The sequence below is a fragment of the Oncorhynchus nerka genome, linkage group LG9a, assembly GCF_034236695.1.
Source record: "Oncorhynchus nerka isolate Pitt River linkage group LG9a, Oner_Uvic_2.0, whole genome shotgun sequence".
Classification (NCBI taxonomy): domain Eukaryota; kingdom Metazoa; phylum Chordata; class Actinopteri; order Salmoniformes; family Salmonidae; genus Oncorhynchus; species Oncorhynchus nerka.
Genome location: NC_088404.1, coordinates 16,489,121 through 16,517,043, shown reverse-complemented (window position 1 = coordinate 16,517,043; position 27,923 = coordinate 16,489,121). Strand labels below are relative to the sequence as shown.

The window sequence follows — 27,923 nt, the reverse complement described above, 5'->3', positions numbered from 1 at the left end:
GAGAGGATGGTGGTTGGGTATACATTGCTGTTACTCACTGATTGATGTACGATTCGTCATCCTGTTGGTTGTAAGTTATTATAAAGCTTTTTTTTTCTCACTTTGTAAGCAAAGGTCTTCAGTTGCATGGGAAAGCACTATATCTGTCTGCCTACGTCCTTATTGTCATTCCACCACCGCAGTGGTCTACCTTGCACCCTCGCCTCCTATACCAGAAATACATCATGTTGAGTGCCAATCGACTTAGTAGGTGGGACTAGACTCAAGAGGAAGTGGGTTTGAAACTGAGCCAAACAGTAAGAGTTGAGGGTACAGCAATGTGCCGTGTTACCTCACTGCCTCCACCCTAATCAGGTTGGAGCCTGAGCATGTAATCAAATTTGATCTAACCTACCTTAATATTAATAAAAGATTGATTAATTTAATCATTAATCCTAATGATCTTGTGTCATTTAACCTTACCTCCCACTGATAAAAACAGCACTGAAATCAGAGAACAAGGTTGAGCTGCTACCATATTACTACATGAAGTGCCTAGGGACCGGTGCCAGAAATGAGGGCTAGGAGTTGTTTCTGGACTAGGCCTGTGTAGTGCATGGGTGGCTCCAGGGAGAGGCCTGCTAGGAGTTGTTTCTGGACTAGGCCTGTGTAGTGCATGGGTGGCTCCAGGGAGAGGCCTGCTAGGAGTTGTTTCTGGACTAGGCCTGTGTAGTGCATGGGTGGCTCCAGGGAGAGGCCTGCTAGGAGATGTTTCTGGACTAGGCCTGTGTAGTGCATGGGTGGCTCCAGGGAGAGGCCTGCTAGGAGTTGTTTCTGGACTAGGCCTGTGTAGTGCATGGGTGGCTCCAGGGAGAGGCCTGCTAGGAGATGTTTCTGGACTAGGCCTGTGTAGTGCATGGGTGGCTCCAGGGAGAGGCCTGCTAGGAGATGTTTCTGGACTAGGCCTGTGTAGTGCATGGGTGGCTCCAGGAGACCTGCTAGGAGATGAAGCTCCCTCAGGAATATGTCTAGCACTCCCAAGAAGAATGTATTACTACATGCATGCATAATACATCATAGATTGCAACCACCCCTACTCAATGACCAAGTTGTCAGAGGAGGCAGGTCTAGGCAGTGAGAATTCCCTGGTGCTACCACTGGTGTAATGTGACAATACATTTTTTTTTATACCTCAGTCCATCTGTAGCACATCCTGTTAGCTAGTTTCAGAAACCCCAGACCTAGGTATGCCGGAACATTCTTAATGTGGAAGGCAACTGGTCTGCCTAGGGAGACAAGCTGTTACCAAAAAATTACACATGTAGAGGTGAGATGCAGTCGTAAAGTAAACAGCCTTTATTATGAAAACCACAACCCTGAACCCTCCACTACCATCACCCACCCAGGAGTCAACACAACCCTGAACCCTCCACTACCATCACCCACCCAGGAGTCAACACAACCCTGAACCCTCCACTACCATCACCCACCCAGGAGTCAACACAACCCTGAACCCTCCACTACCATCACCCACCCAGGAGTCAACACAACCCTGAACCCTCCACTACCATCACCCACCCAGGAGTCAACACAACCCTGAACCCTCCACTACCATCACCCACCCAGGAGTCAACACAACCCTGAACCCTCCACTACCATCACCCACCCAGGAGTCAACACAACCCTGAACCCTCCACTACCATCACCCACCCAGGAGTCAACACAACCCTGAACCCTCCACTACCATCACCCACCCAGGAGTCAACACAACCCTGAACCCTCCACTACCATCACCCACCCAGGAGTCAACACAACATCTGGGCTGCTATTACAAAAAGGGATATAGCTTTCAAAATGTAAGTGTTTTTGGTTACCATACAAAAGAATGTAGTTCAATGAAAAATGATTAATGTATCAATTAAATTACAGGTGAACATATGTAGGACCAAAGTGATAAATATGGTGATTAAAAATATTTGAAATGTTAGTTGGCTATCTTAGTGGCTGATTGACTAATGTGCTCTGTACAACTGATATCATTACAGGCGAGACAGTTCTTTAAAGGTATGTTTTCAACACTCTTGATTGATTACAATTGTAACACTTTCAGAGCACTTGTATTGCATGATAAAAGATAGCTATGCTAAACGTACCATATATTTCAAGTGGCAAACAACGACAGTACTTAGAGCTTACAGTGCATGTAAAAAATGTACATGCATCTGTACACACACTAACTAGCACAATACGTTGTTTTTTTAGGAGCTCAATGATAAGTAATGAATTATCATGTTGAAAATGCTTTTAGAGTTAAGGGGTCATACCTGTGGCGTAGGCCCCAGGCCAACCATCATATTACACTGACAATGTTTCTCATTTATGTTGTTACCACATTTTCCATTTGAGTAATGGTTACGGACAGAAATGGTTGATGAACAGATGGACACACAGTCACCATTTAGTTAGTGTGAAGAGAAAGGAACAGATTGACACTGCACATGACAGAATCTGTATGTAACTAATCACCAGGATACAAAACATCACAGTACACTGAGGGGTTATATAAGGTGATAAAAGCTAAACAACAATAGGCTGGAATAATCGCTTTTTGTTTCCTCATGACATTCCAGGTAGTTCCAACTCAACGACAATCTTCGTGTCCAAGAGAATGACAGCCAAAGAAAATCAAGATAGCATCAAACGGTAGCGCAATCCAATGTTGAAAAAACATTATTCAGATGGTTGCAGATGAGCGCAAGAGCAAGACGAGTGTGGGAAAATCTAGTGATATTTATTACATTCACTATATGTGTTAGACTTGATGTTCATGAGATGGAGAGAGAGAAAGCGAGAAAGAGGGCGAAAGTGTGCGCGAGAGAGAGAAAAAGGTCAATGATGTGAGCTACAGAGGGAGATAGAATCCTCTTTCTTTTACTCTTGTTCTAAGGAACTTAGCCTTAAAATGCTTTTGAAAAAATGGGCTTAGTTCAGTACAAGAAGTGTGCTGTGAAATCATCTCTCATTGAGAGAGGAATCTTCTGGTGTAAATGAGAAACAACACATGGCACACAGCTTGAGGAAGAACATGGGAGGGGTGAGGAAAGAGGTGAAGAGGGTGGAGGAGGGGAGAGAGGGTTGAGGAGGGGGGAGCATATGTCAATCCTCACACAAATAATGATTTTATTACTGAAATAAGATATACAGTATGATACGTGAAGACTAATATGCTCTGAGGCAACAAACAGGAAACCATACACCTGTCTTGTAGCGGGTCGGTTGGTGTGTGTGGGTAGGTGTGTGTGTGGGGGTTGAATATGAGACAACAGCTCCGAATGGCATCACTGTAAGATAAGGGCTGTGCTATGAGCAGAGCAACACTGACGGCATGGAAATCAGGAAGCACAGGGTGAGATCAATAAGGGAAAATAGTAAATGGAAGATGTCAGAGGAGGCGGTCTGTCTGCACCGTGGAGTGTAATGTAGTATAATATGCAGGTGCAGCAGCTGTAGTAATGGGTTATTTGGAGATGCATACAACATACAGAGATCCTGCCTGCCTGTAGTGGGCCATGAGGTGTTCTGTATGTAATTTCCTTTATGTCATTTCCTTTAATTGTTTGTGATGCAATCATTCTTTAAAAAAAAAAAGTGAGTGAGTTACACAAAAATCTAATAAAATCCAGTGATCAACAAGTAGGCTAGTAAACGTAGCAAATCAAACAAGCATAAATAATTAGCATACGATAAAATGCCATTCAGAAAAAACCAACACATAGGGTTTTGCACCTGTAGTGAAGATTTTAAAAAAACTGTGCTTTTCTTGTGCTGTGCAAAAAAAAAATCCCTTCTGGATTTTTGCAATGGTGTTAAAATAAAAGGGACACAGCAGGTAGGGCAACCTGTAAGGGAACGCAGCAGGTAGGGCAGCCTGTAAACATGATAAAGAAAACAAACGAACAATCAAAGGAGTTAAAGCATGCATGATGAAATTAGGGCATTTGTTTATGAAAACCAAAACATCTTTATGGCTGTGTCCGAAATGCCACCCTAATTATTATATAGTGCACTACTATGGGCTACTACCCTATGGGCCCTGGGCAAAAGTGGTGCAAGAGGCCTTGCCTGCTGATATAGGGAATAGGGTGCCATTTGGGACGCATCACATCTGTGATTCAGGAGCTGTAACTAGCTCTACCAAAAAGTAGTCCTGCACTGCGGTAAATAACAAGGTTAATCACCGCTTAATATGCGCTCAATCTCCTCCAGTCTCTTCAAGGCAGCCGCCCGTTTCTTTTCTATGTCTTTAATCTCTTTTGTGGATTTGCTCTTAGTCCGCTGCTGCTTATCAGCCTGGCCGTCGTCAAGAAGCTCTGACTGGCTGTTGCCACTGAGGCTTTCTGCCGAGAAGGATTTCCGTACATTCTTCTTACTCCCGGCCCCAGCACTGCCAGTGGCTCCCCTCCCTTCCTCCTCTTCCTTTCCTCCTCCCCCCTTCTTTTCCTCCTTCATGGATGGCGTAGCTGCGCCCTCTGCTGACGCTGGGCTCAGCGGCTGCCCTGCCACGGACATGGCGGCCATCTTACCGCGCACGATGCCCAGGTGGCGACGCACATACTCCTCATGGGGTGCCAGGGCCAGCGTTTCCTCCAGGCACCGCTCCGCTCTCGGCAGGTCTCGCTCCTCAAAGTAGACCACACATAGGTTGTGTTTCCCCTGCACGTTGGTGGGGTCCATACTGAGGATTCTCTGGAAGCAGACCTTGGCCCCCTGGGTGTCCTTCTTGTGGTTCATCAGTATATCCCCCTTGAGAATCAAACCTTTAACATGCTCTGGATGGTGGCGTAGCAGCTCATCTAATACAGGCAGGGCATCCAGCTCCCGTCGGGACTGCGAGTAGAGCAGGGCCAGATTGAAGAGGGCGCTACGGAAGCCTGTCTGTAGACGGATGGCCTCCCTCATCCAGCGCTCGGCCGCAGTGTTCTCGTTGGCGTCCATGGCCAGCATGCCCAGGTTGAAGTAGCCGTTGGCGTCATCTGGCTCCTCCTGGACGTAGGTCAGGAAACGACGATTGGCCTCCGGACGGAACCTGGGCTCACCTGTAGAGCGCACACACACAAGTTAGGGTATTTGTTTATTTAACAACAATAACTGTTTATGTAGCTGGAGGTAGGTGTGATTTGTTAAAGGCATTCCAATGGTTAGTAGTTAAAGGAGGGACACACTCATTCAGCACATCAATATTTTATGTATTTGAATAATAAAAGTTCTAAATATGCTTCATAAGTAGTGCATGACCCTTAGGGTGGGAACAAATACATTGTAAGTGGTTTTAATGGGGTTTTGCTCTTCTGATTGTTTTATACTGTTTTATCAAACTTTAAATGCAGAAACATATTTTTGGTTATCTATTTCTGCATTTCCTTCACGCATTCTTTATCATTTCCACACTGTAAAACCTTTGTTTTGTCGTCGTATGCCTCTATTTTGTAAGAAAAGTTACTTTTCCTTTATCAAAATAATTATTCAAATCAAATCAAATTTTATTGGTCACATACACATGGTTAGCAGATGTTAATGCGAATGTAGCAAAACACTTGTGCTTCTAGTTCCAACCATGCAGTAATATCTAACAAGTAATCTAACAATTTCACAACAGCTACCTTATATACACACAAGTGTAAAGGAATGAATAAGAATATATGGATGAGCGACGGCCGAACGGCATAGGCAAGATGGAGTAGATGGTATACAGTATTTACATATGAGATGAGTAATGTAGGGTATGTAAACATTATATACAGTGGCATTGTTTAAAGTGACTAGTGATACATTTATTACATCCAATTTTTAACTATTAAGTGGCTAGAGATTTGAGTTAGTATGTTGGCAGCAGTCACTCAATGATGGCTGTCTAACAGTCCGATGGCCTTGAGAAAAAAGCTGTTTTTCAGTCTCTCGGTCTCAGCTTTGATGCACCTGTACTGGCCGCGCCTTCTGGATGATAGTGGGGTGAACAGGCAGTGGCTCGGGTGGTTGTCCTTGATGATCTTTTTGGCCTTCCTGTGACATCGGGTGGTGTAGGTGTCCTGGAGTGCAGGTAGTTTGTCCCCGGTGATGCGTTGTGCAGACCTCACTACCCTCTGGAGAGCCTTATGGTTGTGGGCGGAGCAGTTGTCGTACCAGGCGGTGAAACAGCCTGACAGGATGCTCTCGATTGAGCATCTGTAAACGTTTGTGAGTGTTTTTGGTGACAAGCCAAATTTCTTCAGCCTCCAGAGGTTGACGAGGCGCTGTTGCGTGCCTTCTTCACCACTTTGTCTGTGTGGGTGGACCATTTCAGTTTGTCCGTGATGTGTACGCCGAGGAACTAACAACTTCCCACCTTCTCCACTACTGTGCCGTCGATGTGGATAGGGGGGTGCTCCCTCTGCTGTTTCCTGAAGTCCACAATCATCTCCTTTGTTTTGTTGACGTTGAGTGTGAGGTTACTTTCCTGACACCACACTCCGAGGGCCCTCACCTCCTCCCTGAAGACTGTCTCTTCGTTGTTGGTAATCAAGCCTACCTGAAAATATAAAAAACTATCGGCCTATATCGAATCTCCATTGCTCTCTAAAATTTGAGAAAAAGCTGTTGCGCTGTAACTCACTGCCTTCCTGAAGACAAACAATGTATACGAAATGCTTCAGTCTGGTTTTAGACCCCATCATAGCACTGAGACTGCACTTGTGAAGGTTGTAAATTACCTTTTAAATGGTGTCAGACCGAGGCTCTGCATTGAGAAACCCAAATTGGTCTACACGGACAAGTTCTGGCCTGGTTTAGATCTTATCTGTCGGAAAGATATCACTTTGTCTCTGTAGATGGTTTGTTCTCTGACAAATCAACTGTAAGTTTCGGTGTTCCTTAAGGTTCCGTTTTAGGACCACTATTATTTTCACAATATATTTTACCTCTTGGGGATGTCATTCGAAAACAATGTTAACTTTCACTGATATGCAGATGACACACAGCTGTACATTTCAATGAAACATGGTGAAGCCCCAAAATTGCCCTCGCTAGAAGCCTGTGTTTCAGACATAAGGAAGTGGATGGCTGCAAACGTTCTACTTTTAAACTTTGACAAAACAGAGATGCTTGTTCTAGGTCCCAAGAAACAAAGAGATCTTCTGTTGAATCTGACAATCTTGATGGTTGTACAGTCATCTCAAATAAAACTGAAGGAACTCTGTGTTACTCTGAACCCTAATCTCTAATTTTCACGAAACATATCAAGACTGTTTCAAGGACAGCTTTTTCCATCTACGTAACATTGCAAAAATCAGAAACTTTCTGTCCAAAAATGATGCAGAACAATTAATTCATGCTTTTGTTACTTCTAGGTTAGACTATTGCAATGCTCTACTTTCCGGCTACCCGCATAAAGCACTAAATAAACTTCAGTTAGTGCTAAATACGGCTGCTAGACTCCTGACTAGCACCAACAAATTTGGTCATATTACTCCAGTGCAAGCCTCCCTACACTGGCTTCCTGTTAACCTGTTACTCCTACCCCCTACTTTTTCGAACATTCTGTTAAAAATCGCGCAATATTTCAGCGCCCTGCTACTCATGCCAGGAATATAGTATATGCATATGATTAGTATGTGTGGATAGAAAACACTCAGACGTTTATAAAACTGGTTAAATCACGGCTGTGACTATAACAGAACGTGCGTTTCATCGAAAAGTGCAGGAAAATCTGATCACTGAAAATGGAAAAATATATCCATGCGCCACTTCAACCGATAAAGGTGAACCACATTAAATGGGGCCGAGGTTGCAATACCTACAGCTTCCACACGATGTCAACAGTCTTGTCATTTGCCTAGGCTTTGTTTCTTGGTCAAACGAACAAGAGACAGCCCATTTCTTCAGGTCTCCGACCGGATATTTTGGTTGAGATTTACCCGGACATTATTTCCAGACGTACAGCTATAGAATATACATCGCCTCGTGATCAATTTGATCGCTTATTAACGTTTACTAATACCTAAAGTTGCATTACAAAAGTATTTCGAAGTGTTTTGTGAAAGTTTATCGTCGACTTTTTTAATTTAAAAAAATGACGTCGCGTTATAAAACAATGTTTTTTCCCATGATTACAGTCTTCATAGATTGATATCTAGGCTATATATGGACCGATTTAAACGAAAAAAAGACCCAATAGTGATGTTTATGGGACATCTAGGAGTGCCAACAAAGAAGATGGTCAAAGGTAATGAATGTTTTATATTTTATTTGTGCGTTTTGTGTAGCGCCGACTATGCTAATTATTTTGTTTACATCCCCTGCGGGTCTTTTGGGGTGTTACATGCTATCAGATAATAGCTTCTCATGCTGTCGCCGAAAAGCATTTTAAAAATTTGACTTGTTGCCTGGATTCACAACGAGTGTAGCTTTAATTCACTACCCTGCATGTGTATTTTAATGAACGTTTGAGTTTTAACTAGTACTATTAGCATTTAGCGTAGCGCATTTGCATTTCCAGATGTCTAGATGGGACGCCTGCGTGTCAGGTAGGAGCAAGAGGTTAACTTGTTGGGGATAGGGGGCAGTATTTTCACTTTGGATGAATTGCATGCCCATAGTGAACCGCATCCTACTCTGTTCTAGATTGCTATATATATATATATATATATATATATATATATATATATATATATATATATATAGCAATATATGCATATTATTATTACTATTGGATAGAAAAAACTCAAGTTTCTAAAACTGTTTGAATTATGTCTGTGCGTATAACAGAACTCATAGGGCAGGCAATCTTCCAAACAGGAAGTGAAATTCTGAATGCGGGTCTAATTTTAAGTCATCGCCTCTTCACTTCCAAATAAGATATGGATCTGTTACCACTTCCTACGCCTTTCACTAGATGTCCTCATTCAGTAGAACGTGGAATGGAGCCTCTGGTGTGAACTTTGACCGAATGGGAGGGGAATGAGTCACTGTCCTGGTAGAATGCAATTTCCCTGTTGCGCATTTGTCTGTTGATATCACCACCGTTCCATTTGGCTGCAGATGAAAACGTATGCTCCGGTTGGAACGTTATTGGATATATATGAAAATAACATCCTGAAGATTGATTCTCTACTTAGTTTGACCAGTTTATTCGACCTGGAATATATCTTTTTTAAGTTTTCGTCCGAGTTCTCGTGGACCAGCGTTAGCTTTTGGGCACGTGAGCTGAAAGTGCTAGCAAATGCAGCTAATTGGACACTAGTATTGGACATTATGGAACAAAACAACGATTTATTGTGGAACTAGGACTCCTTGTACTGCATTCTGATGAAAGATCATCAAAGGTAAGGGAATATTTATGATGTAATTTCGTATTTCTGTTGACTCCAACATGGCGGAGAAATATATATACGTCTGAGCGCCGCCTCAGATTATTGCATGGTAGGCTTTTTTCGTAAAGTTAAAAAAGAATCTGACACAGCGGTTGCATTAAGAACCAGTGTATCTTTAATTATATGTAGAACATGTATCTTTCGTCAAAGTTTATGATGAGTATTTCTGTTATCTGGCGTAGCTCCCTGTAATTACTCCGGATATTTTGGAGGCATTTCTGAACATAGCGTCAATGTAAACCGAGATTTGTGGATATAAATATAAATATTATCAAACAAAACATAAATGTATTGTGTAACATGTCATATGAGTGTCATCTGATGAAGATTATCAAAGTGATTCATTTTATCTCTAATTCTGCTTTTGTGACTATCTTTGGCTGGGGAAAATGGCTGTGTTTTTGTTTTGTTTTGGTGGTGGTCTAACATAAATATATGTTGTGTTTTCGCTATAAAACATTTTTTAAAAATCGAACATGGTAGATTAACAAGATGTTTATCTTTCATTTGCTGTATTGGACTTGTTAATGTGTGGAAGTTAAATATTTCTGAATTCCCTGCGCCACCTTTTCAGCTGAATGGGGGGTTTGGGGGGTTGCAAGGGCTGATTTCAAGGTTTTACTGCTAACCTACAAAGCATTACATGGGCTTGATGGTAAGTTGGTTGAAGATATCCCTCTAGTGGTGTGGGGGCTGTGCTTTGGCAAAGTGGGTGGGGTTATATCCTGCCTGTTTGGCCCTGTCCGGGGGTATCATCGGATGGGGCCACAGTGTCTCCTTTGACCCCTCCTGTTTCAGCCTCCAGTATTTATGCTGCAGTAGTCTGTGTTGAGAGGGCTAGGGTCAGTCTGTTACATCTGGAGTATTTCTCCTGTGTGAATTCATTCCCTCCCTCCCGCTCTCCCTCCCTCCTTAGGACCATGCCTCAGGACTACCTGGCATGATGACTCCTTGCTGTCCCCAGTCCACCTGGCCGTGCTGCTGCTCCAGTTTCTGTTCTGCCTGATACTCTCAATGATCAGCTATGACAAGCCAACTGACATTTCCTCCTGAGGTGCTGACTTGTTGCACCCTCGACAACTACTGTGATTATTATTATTTGACCATGCTGGTCATTTATGAACATTTGGACATCTTGGCCATTTTCTGTTATAATCTCCACCCGGCACAGCCAGAAGAGGACTGGCCACCCCTCATAGCCTGGTTCCTCTCTAGGTTTCTTCCTAGGTTTTGGCCTTTCTAGGGAGTTTTTCCTAGCCACCGTGCTTCTACACCTGCATTGCTTGCTGTTTGGGGTTTTAGGCGGGGTTTTAGGCTGGCTTTCAGCTGATATAAGAAGGGCTATATAAATACATTTGATTTGAATGGAACATAGGACAAATATGCGCAAACATGACAGATATGGCAAACCTGCAACTCCATATTTGGAAGCGCTTAAGTCACCTGACTTTTGGCAGGTGATGACAAGAAAAAGATAAGAAGTTCTCACACGTAGACAAGTTCTCACAGTTACCACAGTAGAAAGTGTTTAGTATTAGAAGAAAAAAAGTTGATCCCATTGATGCTTTTGACCTGGATCACTGGTTGCTACGGAAAGAAGGGGGTGAGTGTAACCGGTGTGAAATGGGTAGCTAGTTAGCGATGCTCGTTAATAGCGTTTCAATCGGTGACGTCACTCGCTCTGAGACCTTGAAATAGGTGTTTCCCTTGCCCTGCAAGGGCAGCCACTTTTGTGGAGCGATGGGTAACGATGCTTCGAGGGTGACTTGTTAATGTGTGCAGATGGTCCATGGTTCAAGCTCAGGTTGGGGCGAGGAGAGGGACGGAAGCAATACTGTTACAAAGTCTGATCCCATATCCTACACCTCCCCTCTACCTTTTGCATGCCTCTCCTGGGGAAACGGTTAGAGGCCTCAGGAATACTTATGTCTCCTTAATGTTCATCGGATTATAATCACTTACAATGTATGACATATCCTTCACAATTTAGTGGTGCTATCACACTGGCCAGCTAATTCAAATATTTGGTGATAAACGGGTGTACACAGCAATAGTGTTGCAAACATAGCATAATCTAGGGCTAGGGTTTTGATTATTTACGTTGGACATACTATGGTTACACACATGGTTAAAATATTATGGTTACCATACTATAATTTCTGCCACCTTGAAAGGCAAGCTTCAACATGGACAAATGAGAGGCTGCCAGAGATTTATGGAAATCGCTTTCTATGGGTACAAACCTTTTTCTACGACTACAAAATCACTTTCTACAATAACTTTTTTTCTGTTCGAGAACTTCTTGTCTACGCGTGAGAACTCAAATCCCTGACAAAAGTCAGGTGACCTAAGTGCTTCCAAATATGGAGTTGCAGGTTTGCGCATCTCTCTCCTATGTGCAAATCTTTATGGCAGTCATTTTATTTAAGGCCCTCGATTTACAAATACAAATCAAAAGGTGTTTGTTTGTGGAAAGTGATTTCCATTTGTGGATTGGTGATTTCCATTTGTGGATTGGTGATTTCCATTTGTGGATTGGTGATTTCCATTTGTGGATTGGTGATTTCCATTTGTGGATTGGTGATTTCCATTTGTGGATTGGTGATTTCCATTTGTGGATTGGTGATTTCCATTTGCGGAAAGTGATTTATATTTGTGGATTGGTGATTTCCATTTGCGAATACATTTGGCATGATATTGATCCCATACATTCGGGCTTCCTTGAGATCAGAAGGGCCGCACTTAACATTGATTATATTTAATCGCCGTCAATTTCCTCTATCCATTGCTTTTGACGCTCCCTGACCATATAACTTTCTTTTGACTGTTAGCAAGTTAGGCAGAGTAAAGAGCGTATAAATGTAGGTTCATTATCATTTCTACACAGGTTCGATTTGGTTTTAGTAATTTCAATGTCGATTGAGCTAAAATGACACACTCCCCTACGTATTTATTTGGACAGCGAAGCTAAAACTTTCAAATGTTTAATATGAGGTGACAGTACAGAATGGCTCCATTTATTTGAGGGTATTGTCTGTTCAGAAATGAAAGCACTTTAAGCATCTAGGTGTCACAAGTATTTGGACAAATTCACTTATAGTGTATTACATATAGTGTTTGGTCCCATATTCCTAGAACACAATGACTACATCAAGCTCGTGACTACAAACTTGTTGGATGCCTTTGCAGTTTGTTTTGGTTGTGTTTTGGATTATGTTGTGCCTAATAGAAATGAATGGTAAATAATGCATTGAGTAAATTAGGAGTCACCTTTATTGTAAATAAGAATATGATCTGTTTCTCAAAACTTCTACATTAATGTGGGTGCTACAATGATTACAGATAATCATTAATGGATCCCGGAGCAAAAACCCTGTGCTATCCTGGAGCACAAGTACAAGACATTACAAGGCTGCTTCCGACTTTTCTACGACAGATGTCAGGAGCTGACACTGTTGTAGTCCATGTGGGGTCAAACAACATCAGGAGGGCTAGCTCAGAACTTCTGAAATTGGATTGTAAAGAACTGATTCTAGCACTAAGATTCCAAAAAGTGGCCAATTATTTCAGGTCTGATACCATCGTTGGGCTGCGCGTATGAGATTCAGCAGGCTACTGACATTACACACCTGGCTAAAAGATTACTGTAGCTCTGTTGGAATCACTTTTACAGATAACTTTGACACCTTAATACAGATTTACTTTGACACCTTTTGGAAACAGAAGATGCTCTACAGGAATGACGAAGTCCATCAAAATCATCTTGGCTCATGGACTCATTTCAAGGCTGCGTTGACAGTTAATCCCTAACATTGTGTCGCTGAGTAGTCCTAATGCTGCAGCAAATGATCATTATCCAGGGGGCGTTGGCAGATAACGTAAGTAACTTAATTTGTGTCCCACTAACTGCCCTGAATGCCTCTACAGCTATTATATGGAGTAATTATGTGCCTATGAACCAAAGTTACAGTATACTGTTAGCACAGAGGCGGTGTGCCCTAGTATAGGATAAAGTAATCCTTCTCACCCCCCTTAAAAGATTTAGATGCACTATTGTAAAGTGGCTGCTCCACTGGATGTCATAAGGTGAATGCACCAATTTGTAAGTCGCTCTGGATAAGAGCGTCTGCTAAATGACTTAAATGTAAATGTTAAATGTAGTAGGAAGTCACCCTGCACAAATATAAACAACATGAGCATGTCTACTTCTGATGAGCTTCCCACTAAAGCAATGAAAACAATAAAGCATCCTAGAAAAGTGATAAAATTGCACACATTTTCATACAGTACCAGTCAAACATTTGGGCACACATTGAAGGATTTGTATTTATTTGTTCTATTTTCTACATTGTAGAATAGAAGTGAAAACATCCAAACAATGAAATAACACATGGAATCAGGTAGTAACCAAAAAAGTGTTAACTTCTTAAGGTATAGGGGGCAGCATTTTCACTTTTGGATAAATAGCGTGCCCAATTTCAACTTCCTGCTACTCATGCCAGGAATATAAGATATGCATATTATTAGTAGATCTGGATAGAAAACACTGACGTTTCTAAAACTGTTTGAATCATGTCTGAGTATAACAGAACTTATGTAGCAGGCAAAACCCCGAGGACTAACCGTTCAGATGTATTTTTATTTTTTAGGTCTGTCTGTTCACTGAGTTCTCATTGGCAAATGTTATTTTGTAGGAACCTGTTTTCAGTTCCTACCGCTTCCACTGGATGTCACCAGTCTTTGGAATATGGTTGAGGTTATTCATTTGTGCAATGAAGAAGTATGCCATTTAGGAACTGCATAACACTGTTGAGAGTTGGCCAAGGCATGAAAAGTAGCGTTTGTTTCCTCTCGTCCTCTATTGAAAACAGATAGACCCGTATTCAATTTGATCGATTATTAATGTTTAAACTTTTAAAATACTTTGTAGCATTTTGCGCATTTTGGAAGCTGTTTTTTTTCTGGATCAAACGCGTCAAATAAATTGACATTTTGGATATATATGGACGGAATTAATCGAACAAAAGGACCAATTGTGATGTTTATGGGACATATTGGAGTGCCAACAAAAGAAGCTCGTCAAAGGTAAGGCATGTTTTATATTTTATTTCTGCGTTTTGTGTAGCGCCTGCAGGGTTGAAATATGTGGAGGCCAGGTCATCTGATGCAGCACTCCATCACTCTCCTTCTTGGTCAAATAGCCATTACACAGCCTGGAGGTGTGTTGGGTCATTGTCTTGTTTAAAAACAAATGGCAGTTCCACAAAGCACAAACCAGATGGGACGGTGTATCACTGCAGAATGCTGTGGTAGCCATGCTGGTTAAGTGTGCCTTGAATTCTAAATAAATCACAGACAGTGTCACTAGCAAAGCACCCCCACACCATCACACCTCCTCTTCCATGCTTCACGGTGGGAACCACACATGCAGAGATCATCTGTTCACCTACTCTGCGTCTCACAAATACGGTGGTTGGAACCAAACATCTCAAATTTGGACTCCACCGGTCTAATGTCCATTGCTCATGTTTCTTGGCCAAGCAAGTCTCTTCTTCTTATTGGTGTCCTTTAGTAGTGGTTTCTTTGCAGCAATTTGACCATGAAGGCCTGATTCATGCAGTCTCCTCTGAAAAGTTGATGTTGAGATGTGTTTCTTACTTGAACTCTGTGAAACGTTTATTTGGGATGCAATTTCTGAGGCTGGTAACTCTAATGAACTTATCCTCTGCAGCAGAGGTAAGGCTGGGTCCTCCTTTCTGTGGTGGTCCTCCTGAGAGCCAGTTTCATCATAGTGTTTGACGGTTTTTGCGGATGCACTTGAAGAAACTTTCAAAGTTCTTGAAATGTTCCGTATTGACTGACCTTTATGACTTAAAGTAATGATGGACTGTCGTTTCTCTTTACTTATTTGAGCTGTTCTTGCCATGATATGGACTAGGTCCTTTACAAAAAAAGGGCCATCTTTTGTATACCACCTCTACCTTATCAATACACAACTGACTGGCTCAAACGCATTAAGGAAAGAAATTCCCCAAATTAAGGCGGCACACCTGTTAATTGAAATGCATGCCTCAAGCTGGTTATACAGGACTAAGATTTAATCCTACTACACCGGCTCCAACGCTCGTCGGATGCGGTAGGGCTTGAAAACTATTACTGACTACAAAGGGAAAACCAGTCGCGAGCTGCCCAGTGACGCGAGCCTACCAGACGAGCTAAATTGCTCGCTTTGAGGCAAGCATCACTGAAACATGCATGAGAGCACCAGCTGTTCCAGACGTCTGTGTGATCACTCTCTATGTAGCCGATGTGAATAAGACCTTTAAACAGGTAAACATTCACAAAGCCGCGGGTCCAGACGAATAACCAAGACGTGTACTCAAAGCATGCGCGGACCAACTGGCAAGTGTCTTCACTGCCATTTAACCTCTCCCTGATCAAGTCTGTAATACCTAAATGTTTCAAACAGACCACCGTAGTCCCTGTGCCCAAGATAGCAAAGGTAACCTGCCTAAATGATTACCGCCTCTTAGCACTCATGTCGGTAGCCATTAAGTGCTTTGAAAGGCTGGTTATGGCTCACATCAACACGATCATGCCAGGAAACCTAGAACCACTCCAATTTGTAAACCGCCCCAAAAGATCCACAGATGACGCAATCTCAATCGCACTCCACACTGTCCTTTCCCAACTAGAAAAAAGAAACACCTATGTGAGAATGCTGTTCATTGACTACAGCTCAGCGTTCAACACCATAGCACCCACCAAGCTCATCACTAAGCTAAGGACCCTGGGACTAAACACCTCCCTCTGCAACTGGATCCTGGACTTCCTGACAGGCCAACCCCATGTGGTAAGGGATGATCATCAACATAAGTTTCCCTCAAGGGTGAGTTTTTAGCCCCCTCCTCTACTCCCTGTTCACCCATGACTGCATGGCCAAGCACGACTCCAACACCATCACTGTTGCTGATGACAACAGTGGGAGGCCTGATCACCGACAACAATGAGACAGCCTATAGGGAAAAGGTCAGAGACCTGGCAGTGTAGTGCCAGGACAACGTCTCCCTCAATGTGAGCAAGACAAAGGAGCTGATCGTGGACTATAGGAAAAGGAGGGCCGAACAGGCCCCCATTAACATTGACGGGACTGAAGTGGAGCGGGCTTAGAGTTTCAAGTTCCTTGCTGTCCACATCACCAACAAACTATCAAACATACCAAGACAAGTAGTGAAGAGGGCACGACAACACATTTTCCTCCCCAGGAGACAAAAGATTTGGCATGGGTCCCCTAGACCTTCAAAAACGTTATACAGCTGCAAAATCGACAGCATCCTAAACGGTTGCATTACCGCATGGTATGGCAACTGCTCGGCATCTGACCGGAAGGCACTACAGAGGGTAGTGCATAAGACCCAGTACATCACCGGGGACTAGCTTCCTGACATCCAGGAGAAAGGCCCCAAAAATTGTCAAAGACTCCAGTCACTCAAGTCATAGACTGTTCTCCCTGCTACCGCATGGCAAGCGGCACCGGAGCGCCAAGTCTAGGACCAAAAGGCTCCTTAACAGCTTCTACCCCCAAACCATAAGACTTCTGAACAGCTAATAAAATGGCTACCCAGACTGTTTGCCCCCCTCTTCTACGCTGCTGCTACTCTCTGTTCATTATCTTTGCATAGTCACTTTAACTCTATCTACATGTACATATTACCTCAATTACCTCGACTAATCGGGGCCCCCGCGCATTGACTCTGTAACGATACCCGCTGTATATAGCCTCACTATTGTTATTTTACTGCTGCTCTTTAATTATTTGTTACTTTTATTTTTTTATACTGCATTGTTGGTTAAGGGCTTTATAAGTAAGGATTTCACTGTAAGGACTACACCTGTTGTATTCGGTGCATGTGACAAATTCAATTTGACTTCATGGTTAAATAAAGGTTAACTAAATAAACAACCTTCCCCACTGCTAAAAGCCCTGACTGAGCCAGGGTCGTATTCACTAAGAGCGAAACCAAAGCAAACGGGCTGAAACAGGAGGTGGGACCACCTGAATCTGTCCAATATAAAAGACTTGTTTTCATTTCTGTTACATAACATTTTGCTATGGGGCTTACTAATGAACACAACCCTGGGCTGATCAGTCTGAGTAGCTAAGTCACTCACCAGATTCCTGCATGAGCAGGGCAGAGTTGAAGAGTGCCAGTTTGTGGCGTGGGTTGAGCTCCAGGGCATGGTTAAAATTCTTCAGGGCCTCTGAGGGCTCCTTCATCTCGATGTTGACGATAGCAAGGTTGTACCAGAGGTCAGCGTTGGTGCTGTCCAGCTCCAGGGCCCGCAGGTAGGCGTCCCTGGCCTCCAACGGCTTGTTCATCTTCAGCAGTAGCTCCCCTCTGGGTTTGGTGTTTGCACAGAAAGAAAGGAGAAATTAAGTCTCCATTTTGGTTCTGGAGGGTTGAAGCAGCAGGCGGTAGCATTTCTCAAGCCAAATCTAAGCTCACCTTCACGACTGACTATTAAATTGAAAGAAAACAAATAGTAAGAACAATTCTAATATCATCATCTATCTATTGTCATCCCTTGCTCTTACCTGATCTTGATTATGGTGATACTATTTATCAAAGTGCAGCTGCCTCTACTCTTAAACCCTTGGATACCGTTTTTCATAGTACCCTTCGCTTTATCACAGGAGACAGTGTTATTACTCATCACTGCATTCTTTACCAAAAGGTGGGCTGAACCTCTTTGAACTCAGATCACATCATGACTCTCTTTATGTTTACAAAGCCATGCACCACAAGCTTCCGACTTACATAACTTCACTGTTAAGATATAAAATAAGCCAGCCTTTAGTTTTCTTGCTCCACACGTTTGGAATGAGCTCCAAAATATATTTGTAATAGATGTGTTAGTGTCCCTAGGGCAGTTCAGGCAGCGGACAGAGGATTCTTATACAGTAGAATGTGTTTGTTTTAGTTGACTGTGTTTTGTGTATATCTGTGCAATACACACTACTGGACAAAAGTTCTAGAACACTTACTCATTCAAGGGTTTTTCTTTATTTTTACTATGTTCTACATTGTAGAATAATAGTGAAGACTTCAAACCTATGAAATAACATCTATGGAATCATGTAATAACCAAAAATGTGTTAAATCAAAAAACATTTTATATTTGAGATTCTTCAAAGTAGCCACCCTTTCTTTGCCTTAATGACAGCTTTGCACACTCTTGGCATTCTCTAAACCAGCTTCATGAGGTTGAACGCATTTCAATTAACTTTTAAGAAGGCACACCTGTTAACTTGTGGAATTTCTTTCCGTCTTACTGTGTTTGAGCCAATCAATTGTGTTGTGACAAGGTAGGGGATATACAGGCTATAGCCCTATTTGGTCAAATACCTAGTCCATATTATGCCAAGAACAGCTCAAATAATTAAAAGAGACAAAGGTCAGTCAATACAGAAAATTTGAAGAAAGTTTGAAAGTTTGAAGTTTGAAAGTTCAGTCACAAAAACCATCAAGCATTATGATGAAACTGGCTTTCATGAGGACCCACAGGAATGTAAGACCCAGAATTAGCTTTGCTGCAGAGGATAAGTTAATTTGAGTTACCAGCCTCAGAAATTGCAGCCCAAATAAATGCTTCACAGAGTTCAAATAACAAACACATCTCAACAACTGTTCAGAGCGGGACTATGTGGATCAGGCCTTCATGGTCAAATTGCTGCAAAGAAACCACTACTAAAGGACACCAATAAGAAGAAGAGACATGCTTGGGCCAAGAAACACGAGTAATGGACATTGGACCAAATTGGAGATTTTTGGTTCCAACTCCTGTGTCTTTGTGAGATACGGTGTGGGTGAATGAATGATCTCCGCATGTGTATTTCTCACTGTAAAGCATGGAGGTGGTGGTGTTATGGTGTGGGGGTGCTTTGCTGATGACACTGTATGTGATTTATTTCGAATTCAAGGGACACTTAACCAGCATGGCTACCACAGTGTTCTGCAGCGATATGCCATCCCATCTGGTTTGGGATTAGTGGGACTATCATTTGTTTTTCAACAGGACAATGACCCAACTCAACTCCAGGCTGTGTAAGGGCCATTTTGCCTAGAAGGAGAGTGATGGAGTGCTGCATCAGATGCCCTGGCCTCCACAATCCCCCGACCTCAACCAAATAGATTGTTTGGGATGAGTCGGACCGCAGAGTGAAGGAAAAGAAGCCAAAAAGTGCTCAGCATGTGGGGGAACTCCTTCAAGACTGTTGGAAAAGCATTCCAGGTGAAGCTGGTTGAGAGAATGCCAAGAGTCTGCAAAAAATTGTTCTGAAATTGTATATACAGGCCTCCCACATAAGAGACACTGGTCTCAAATGGTGGCTCCCTGATTAAATTAGGGTAAATAAATTATACACCCTAATTCCCTATTTGAGATATCAAACATAACACTAAAATAGGTGGTCAATATCCTGACAAACTATAATAAATAAATGTACATTGAATGCACACAAGTGGAAGCTTCTTATCACCGTCAGAGAGACATAGGTGAAGGGCAAGAAGGGTGATAATTTAAGTTGAAGATCAACAACAACCCATTCACACTACAGTATATGAGAGAACAGAAGCATGCCCATTGCCCTGCCTCTGTCACCTCTAGGACAGCCCAGAGAGGGAGAGAAGTGGAAGAAACAATAACAAAAGGAGGAGAGGGACATTACCTCTTCTCATGTGATTCCAAATAATTGTCAGTCTGTTTCTGGTGAAGACACCACAGGCGTGTCTATCTACTTGTGCTCTCCAAACTCCTTCCAGCGCTTTGTTCCCTTGTTGAAATGTTTTATTGCTGCTTTCACATGTTAAAAACGACATTTGCGAACTCAATATTATATTACAATAGTTGATAACGTTTCACCATGACATTCCTTTACCGTTTATTGCAACATTTAAGACATTTCTGATTCAAGTGTGATACAGGCTAAATTGTTACGTTTTCATTTGCCTTGGGCGGAATGTTTATAGTGACCATGAGCGTTTGCTCAGAAGTTCTGATTATTTTTATTACAGTAACATGTAGGCCTATTTGTGTGCTGTTTGGTCCTGAGAGTTTCTCCGTCTCTATTTTGCCACTGTGAACGTGAATAGATGTTGCTGGCCTGAGCACCAGAATAGGTGTGGCCAAATGCCCATTTTGGAATGTTCCCCTCAGTTCAAGTTTGACAACTCATTGGGGAGGCTGTGTCTGAGCCTAAGAGACCCCACCTATGTGATTGTGATAATGTACAGAAACTCATGTCCTTTTGTTCACCCGACCAAGAAAACTTCAATCAAATGCCAACTGTATTACTTCCCAATATAATTCTCTTCGGGTTATAGTCACAGACGTATATACTCCACCTCAAGCTGATAACACGACGCCCTCAAGGAACTACACTGCACTTGATGCAAACTTGAAACTACATATCCTTAGGCTACATTTATTTTAGCTGGGGATTATAAAGCAAATTTGAGGGAAACGCAACTGAAGTTCTCTCAACACATTGACTGTAGTACTAACGCTGGAAAAACACTTGACCACTGCTATTCTCTCTTCCGGGATGCCAACAAGGCCCTCCCCGCCAAATCAAATCTTGACTCCATTTTGCTCCTCCCTTCCTATAGGCAGAAACTCAAACAGGAAGTACCCGTGCTAAGGTCTATTCAATGCTGGTCTGACCAATTTTAATCCATGCATCAAGACTGTTTTGATCATGCGGACTGGGATATGTTCCGGGTATCCTCGGAGAATAACAATGTACACAGGGACACGGTGACTGAGTTCATCAGGAAGTGTGTAGGGGATGTTGTTCCCCGCTGTGACTATTAAAACCTACACAAACCAGAGAAAGTGGATAGATAGACACATTCACGCTAAACTGAAAGCACAAACCACCCCATTTAACAATGGCAAGGTGACTGGGAATATGGCAGAATACAAACAGTGTAGTTATTCCCTCCCTAAGGCAATCAAACAGGCAAAATGTCAGTACAGAGACAGAATGGAGTCACAATTCAACAGCTCAGACAAGACAATCACGGATTACAAAGGGAAAACCAGGCACGTCGCGGACCCAGACGTCTTGCTCCTGTACAAGCTCCCGTAAACACTTCTTTGGCCTCTTTGATAACACAGTGCCCGCGCTCCCAAGGACCGTGGGCTCTCGTTCTCCGTGGCCGACGTGAGTAAGACATTTAAACGTGTTAACCCTCGCAAGGCTGCCGACCCAGACAGTATCCCTAACCGCATCCTCAGAGCATGTGCAGACCAGCTGGCTGGAGTGTTTACTGACAGATTCAATCTGTGGCGGCAGGGTTAGCCTAGTGGTTAGAGCGTTGGACTAGTAACAAGGTACAAATCTGTCGTTCTGCCCCTGAACAGGCAGTTCCTAGGCCGTCATTGAAAATAAGAATGTTCTTATTAGTTAAATAAAGGTAAAAATAAAAATAAAATCTCTCCCTATCCAGTCTGCTGTCCCCACATGCTTCAAGATGTTCACTATTGTTTCCTGTACCCAAGAAAGCAAAGGTAACTGAACTAAATTACTATCGCCACGCCCCGTAGCACTCACTTCTGTCATCATGAAACGCTTTGAGAGGCTAGTTAAGGATCATATCACCTCAACCTTACACCCTAGACCCACTTCAATTTGCTTACCGCCCCAGTAGACCCACAGATGATGCAATCGCCATTGCACTGCACACTCCCCTATCCCATCTGGACAAGAGGAAAATCTAAGTAAGAATGCTGTTCATTGACTATAGCTCAGCCTTCAACAGCATAGTACCCTTCAAGCTCATCATGAAGCTTGGGGCCCTGGGTCTGAACACTGCCCTGTGGAACTGGGTCCTGGACTTCCTGACGGGCCGCCCACAGGTGATGAAGGTAGGAAGCAACACCTCCACTTCACTGATACTCATCAAAGGGGCCCCACAAGGGTGCATGCTCAGCCCACTCCTGTACTCCCTGTTCATTCATGACTGCATGGCCAACTCAATCATAAAGTTTGCAGATGACACAACCATAGTAGGACAATTACCAAAAATGACAAGAGGAGGTGATGGCCCTGGCAGAGTGGTGCCAGGAAAATAACCTGAGCTGGACCAGCATCGTCCGGGTTAGGGTAGGGTTTGGCCAGCTGGGATGTCCTTGTCCCACCGTGCTCTAGCAACTCCTGTGGTGGGCCGGGATCATGCACACCGACACGTATGGTGTTTCTGGCTTCCGAGTTAAGGGTGCACTGTGTCAAGAAGCAGTGCGGCTTGGAGGGGTTGTGTTTCGAGGACGCACGGCTCTCAACATTCGCTTCTCCTGAATCCATACGGGAGCTGCAGCGATGGGACAAAACAAACTACGAATTGGACATGACTAAATTGGGGAGATTTTTTAAAAATAATTTTAAAAAATTAAACAAAAGCTGATTGTGGAATTCAGGAAAAAGCATCAACGGGGGCACACTGCCTTCCCTCCAGGATACCTACAGCACCCGATGTCACAGGAAGGCCAAAAAGATCAAGGACATCAACCACCCGAGCCACGGACTGTTCACCTCACTATCACCCAGAAGGCAAGGTGAGTACAAGTGCATCAAAGCAGGGACCGAGAGACTGAAAAACACGGTCACTGGCCTACACACAATACACCATAATGTCAAAGTGGAATTATGTTTTTCAAAATGTTTACCAACTAATAAAAAATGAAAAGCTGAAATGTCTTGACTCATTAAGTATTCAACCCCTTTGTTATGGCAAGCCTGAATAAGTTCAGGAGTAAAAATATGCTTAACAAGTCACGTAATACGTTGAATGGACATTGAACGTTATTTTTTTTTATGAGTACCTCATCTCTATACCCCACACATACAATTATTTTTAATGTCCCTCAGTCAAGCAGCGAATTTCAAACCCAGATTCAACCACAAAGACAAGGGAGATTTTCCAATGCTTTGCAAAGATAGGCACCTATTGGTAGATGGGTAAAAAAAAAAAAAAAAAAGAAGCAAACATTGAATATCCCTTTGAGCATGGTGAAGTTATTCATTACACTTTGGATGGTGTATCAATACACCAAGTCAATACAAATATAACAATGTCCTTCCTAACTCAGTTGCCGGAGAGGAAGGACACCACTCAGTGATTTCACCATGAGGCCAATGGTGACTTTAATCGCTATGATAGGAGAAAACTGTTTGCAACAAGGCACTAGAGTAATAAAGCAAAAAATGTTTCAAAACAATTAACTTTTTGTCCTCCATACAAAGTGTTATGTTTGGGGCAAATCCGAAACAACACATTATTGAATACCACTCTCCAATGTTATTAGTATGCTTGTAATTGTTAAGTACTAGGGAGATTTTCAGGATAAAAAAATAAACGGAGCTACGCACAGGAAAAAATCCTAGTGGACAATCTGGTTCAGTCTGCTTTCCACCAGACGTGTGTTATTTCATAGTTGAGATCTTCACTATTATTCTACAATGTAGAAAAAAGTAAAAAATAAAGAAAAATCCTGGAATGAGTAGGTGTCCAAACTTTTGACTGGTACTGTTGCAACTGTTCAGGGAAGTCAGGAACCAATACACGCAGTCAGTCAGGAAAGCTAAGGCCAGCTTCTTCAGGCAGAAGTTTGCATCCTGTAGCTCCAACTCCAAAAAGTTCTGGGACACTGTGAAGTCCATGGAGAACAAGAGCACCTCCTCCCAGCTGCCCACTGCACTGAGGCTAGGTAACACGGTCTCCACCGATAAATCCATGATTATCGAAAACTTCAATAAGCATTTCTCAACGGCTGGCCATGCCTTCCGCCTGGCTACTCCAACCTCGGCCAACAGCTCCGCCCCCCCCGCAGCTCCTCGCCCAAGCCTCTCCAGGTTCTCCTTTACCCAAATCCAGATAGCAGATGTTCTGAAAGAGCTGCAAAACCTGGACCCGTACAAATCAGCTGGGCTTGACAATCTGGACCCTCTATTTCTGAAACTATCCGCCGCCATTGTCGCAACCCCTATTACCAGCCTGTTCAACCTCTCTTTCATATCGTCTGAGATCCCCAAGGATTGAAAGCTGCCGCAGTCATCCCCTCTTCAAAGGGGGAGACACCCTGGACCCAAACTGTTACAGACCTATATCCATCCTGCCCTGCCTATCTAAGGTCTTCGAAAGCCAAGTCAACAAACAGGTCACTGACCATCTCGAATCCCACCGTACCTTCTCCGCTGTGCAATCTGGTTTCCGAGCCGGTCACGGGTGCACCTCAGCCACACTCAAGGTACTAAACGATATCATAACCGCCATCGATAAAAGACACTACTGTGCAGCCCTCTTCATCGACCTTGCCAAGGCTTTCGACTCTGTCAATCACCATATTCTTATCGGCAGACTCAGTAGCCTCGGTTTTTCGGATGACTGCCTTGCCTGGTTCACCAATTACTTTGCAGACAGAGTTCAGTGTGTCAAATCGGAGGGCATGCTGTCCGGTCCTCTGGCAGTCTCTATGGGGGTGCCACAGGGTTCAATTCTCGGGCCGACTCTTTTCTCTGTATATATCAATGATGTTGCTCTTGCTGCGGGCGATTCCCTGATCCACCTCTACGCAGACGACACCATTCTATATACTTTCGGCCCGTCATTGGACACTGTGCTATCTAACCTCCAAACGAACTTCAATGCCATACAGCACTCCTTCCGTGGCCTTCAACTGCTCTTAACCTCTTAGAGCTCCCCCTCTATACTGCCCCTGTTGGAGAAAGTGCGTGCCCATAGTAAACTGAAAATATTTTTCCCCAAAATTGCTAATATATGCATATAAAAAATATTATCGAATAGAAAACACTCTAAAGCTTCTAAAACCGTTTAAATGTTGTCTCTATGTAAAGCAGAACTCTCAGGGCATGCATTCTCCCAAATGCTATCTTGTCATGGAAAAAGTTGGCCCAACTTTGTCGGCATCTCACACGCACTTCCCAAACAGCTAGCACTTCCCAAACAGCTACCGCTCTGGGAACAGTCTGTATGTGTTCAGCGCGAAGCCTGCTTTCAATGGGGCTTCTAATTGTGAGAATCGCGCGCTCACGGGAGTTTGAGCGAGCTGAAACCTCTCGGCCAAGCGAAAAAAAAGGTGACTGTTACGGGCGCTCTGGCCGGGTGATGTCTTCCATTCAGGATCGATTAAACGACGTGTGTGTTTCTGTTCGTCCTCACGATTTCTGTGCACCTTTATAACATGTTAAAGCTTAATTATGAACATAGTTTGACAAGTTTACTCGACATATAATATATAATTTCTACGTTTTGGTGCGCATCCACTTGAATTTTGCCTACATTTCGACCGAAATGTGGCTATTTTGAGAACCGAAAGACACAGACTTGAAAACTAAACGCTGGTTTGGTAAGTATAATCCCTTCCAGGTCTTCTGATGGAAGAACAGCAAAGGTAAGGGAATATTTATGTGGTAATTTTGGGTTTCTGTCGACTCCAAGATAGAGTAGCCATAATGATACCTTTGGAGCGCCGACTCCTAGTATAGCCTAGTGAACGCAACCTGTAACGTTAAAAATAAATGTAACACAGCGATTGCATTTAGAAGAAGTGTATCTTCCTATACATATGTAAAACATGCATATTTAGTCAAAGTTTATGATGTGTATTCCTTGTTAGCTGACGTTATCTGCCGGAGCTATCGGCATTTCTCCTGACATTTTAGTAGCATGTTTTGAACGATGCATCATTGTAAACAGAGATTTATGGATATATATTGCAGATTATTGAAAAAAAAATGAATGTACTGTGTAACATGTTATATTACTGTCATCTGATGAAGATTTCAAAAGGTTAGTGAAATTATTTTTCTTTTAATCCTGCGTTTGTTGATTGCATATTTTTTCCTACTTGGCTATGCAAATGAGCTATGTCTGTGGTGGTGGTTTGACATAAATATGTGCTATGTTTTCGCCGTAAAACATTTTAGAAATCTGACTTGCTGGGTAGATAAACAACTTGTTTATCTTTCATTTGAGCTATTTTACTTGTTAATGTGTGGAGGTTAAATATTTTTAGGAATATTTTTTCGCATTGTGCGTTATGCTAATGAGCTTGAGCCCTAGTCACGAACCCGGATCCGGTATTGGTGGACTATGAGGTTAAACGCTAGTAAAACCAAATGCATGCTTTTCAACCGATCGCTGCCTGCACCCGCATGCCCGACTAGCATCACCACCCTGGATGGTTCCGACCTTGAATATGTGGACATCTATAAGTACCTAGGTGTCTGGCTAGACTGCAAACTCTCCTTCCAGACTCATATCAAACATCTCCAATCGAAAATCAAATCAAGAGTCGGCTTTCTATTCCGCAACAAAGCCTCCTTCACTCACGCCGCCAAGCTTACCCTAGTAAAACTGACTATCCTACCGATCCTCGACTTCGGCGATGTCATCTACAAAATGGCTTCCAACACTCTACTCAGCAAACTGGATGCAGTCTATCACAGTGCCATCCGTTTCGTCACTAAAGCACCTTATACCACCCACCACTGCGACTTGTATGCTCTAGTTGGCTGGCCCTCGCTACATATTCGTCGCCAGACCCACTGGCTCCAGGTCATCTACAAGTCCATGCTAGGTAAAGCTCCGCCTCATCTCAGTTCACTGGTCACGATGGCAACACCCATCCGTAGCACGCGCTCCAGCAGGTGTATCTCACTGATCATCCCTAAAGCCAACACCTCATTTGGCCGCCTTTCGTTCCAGTACTCTGCTGCCTGTGACTGGAATGAACTGCAAAAATCGCTGAAGTTGGAGACTTATCTCCCTCACCAACTTCAAACATCAGCTATCTGAGCAGCTAACCGATCGCTGCAGCTGTACATAGTCTATTGGTAAATAGCCCACCCATTTTCACCTACCTCATTCCCATACTGTTTTTATACTGTTTTTATTTATTTACTTTTCTGCTCTTTTGCACACCAATATCTCTACCTGTACATGACCATCTGATCATTTATCACTCCAGTGTTAATCTGCAAAATTGTAATTATTCGCCTACCTCCTCATGCCTTTTGCACACATTGTATATAGACTGCCCCTTTTTTTCTACTGTGTTATTGACTTGTTAATTGTTTACTCCATGTGTAACTCTGTGTTGTCTGTTCACACTGCTATGCTTTATCTTGGCCAGGTCGCAGTTGCAAATGAGAACTTGTTCTCAACTAGCCTACCTGGTTAAATAAAGGTGAAATAAAATAAAAAATAAATATAGTAACCAAAAAAGTGTTAAACAAATCAAAATATATTTTAGATTCTTCAAAGTAAGCCACCCGTTGCCTTGATAACAGCTTTGCACACTCTTGGCATTCTTTCAACCAGCTTCAAATGGAATGCTTTTCCAATAGTCTTGAAGGAGTTCCCAAATATGCTGGTCACTTCTTATCCTTCCCTCTGCGGTCCAACTCATCCCAAACCATCTCAATTGGGTTGAGGTGGGGTGATTGTGCAGGACATC

At 43.0% G+C, this 27,923-nt stretch overlaps 1 protein-coding gene across 1 annotated transcript in view; it reads right to left on the bottom strand.

Moving 5' to 3' along the window:
- Positions 1 to 638: 638 nt before the first annotated feature.
- The window catches only part of tmtc3 (transmembrane O-mannosyltransferase targeting cadherins 3), a 135,779-nt gene continuing 108,494 nt past the window's right edge, over positions 639 to 27,923 (bottom strand). Inside the window, exons 13-14 of the mRNA XM_029667427.2 lie at positions 17,556 to 17,782; positions 639 to 5,075 (exon numbers count right to left, since the gene is read on the bottom strand). Of these exons, the coding sequence (XP_029523287.1) occupies positions 4,210 to 5,075; positions 17,556 to 17,782 (1,093 nt within the window). The 3' untranslated portion in view covers positions 639 to 4,209. The remainder of the gene's footprint in view (positions 5,076 to 17,555; positions 17,783 to 27,923) is intronic.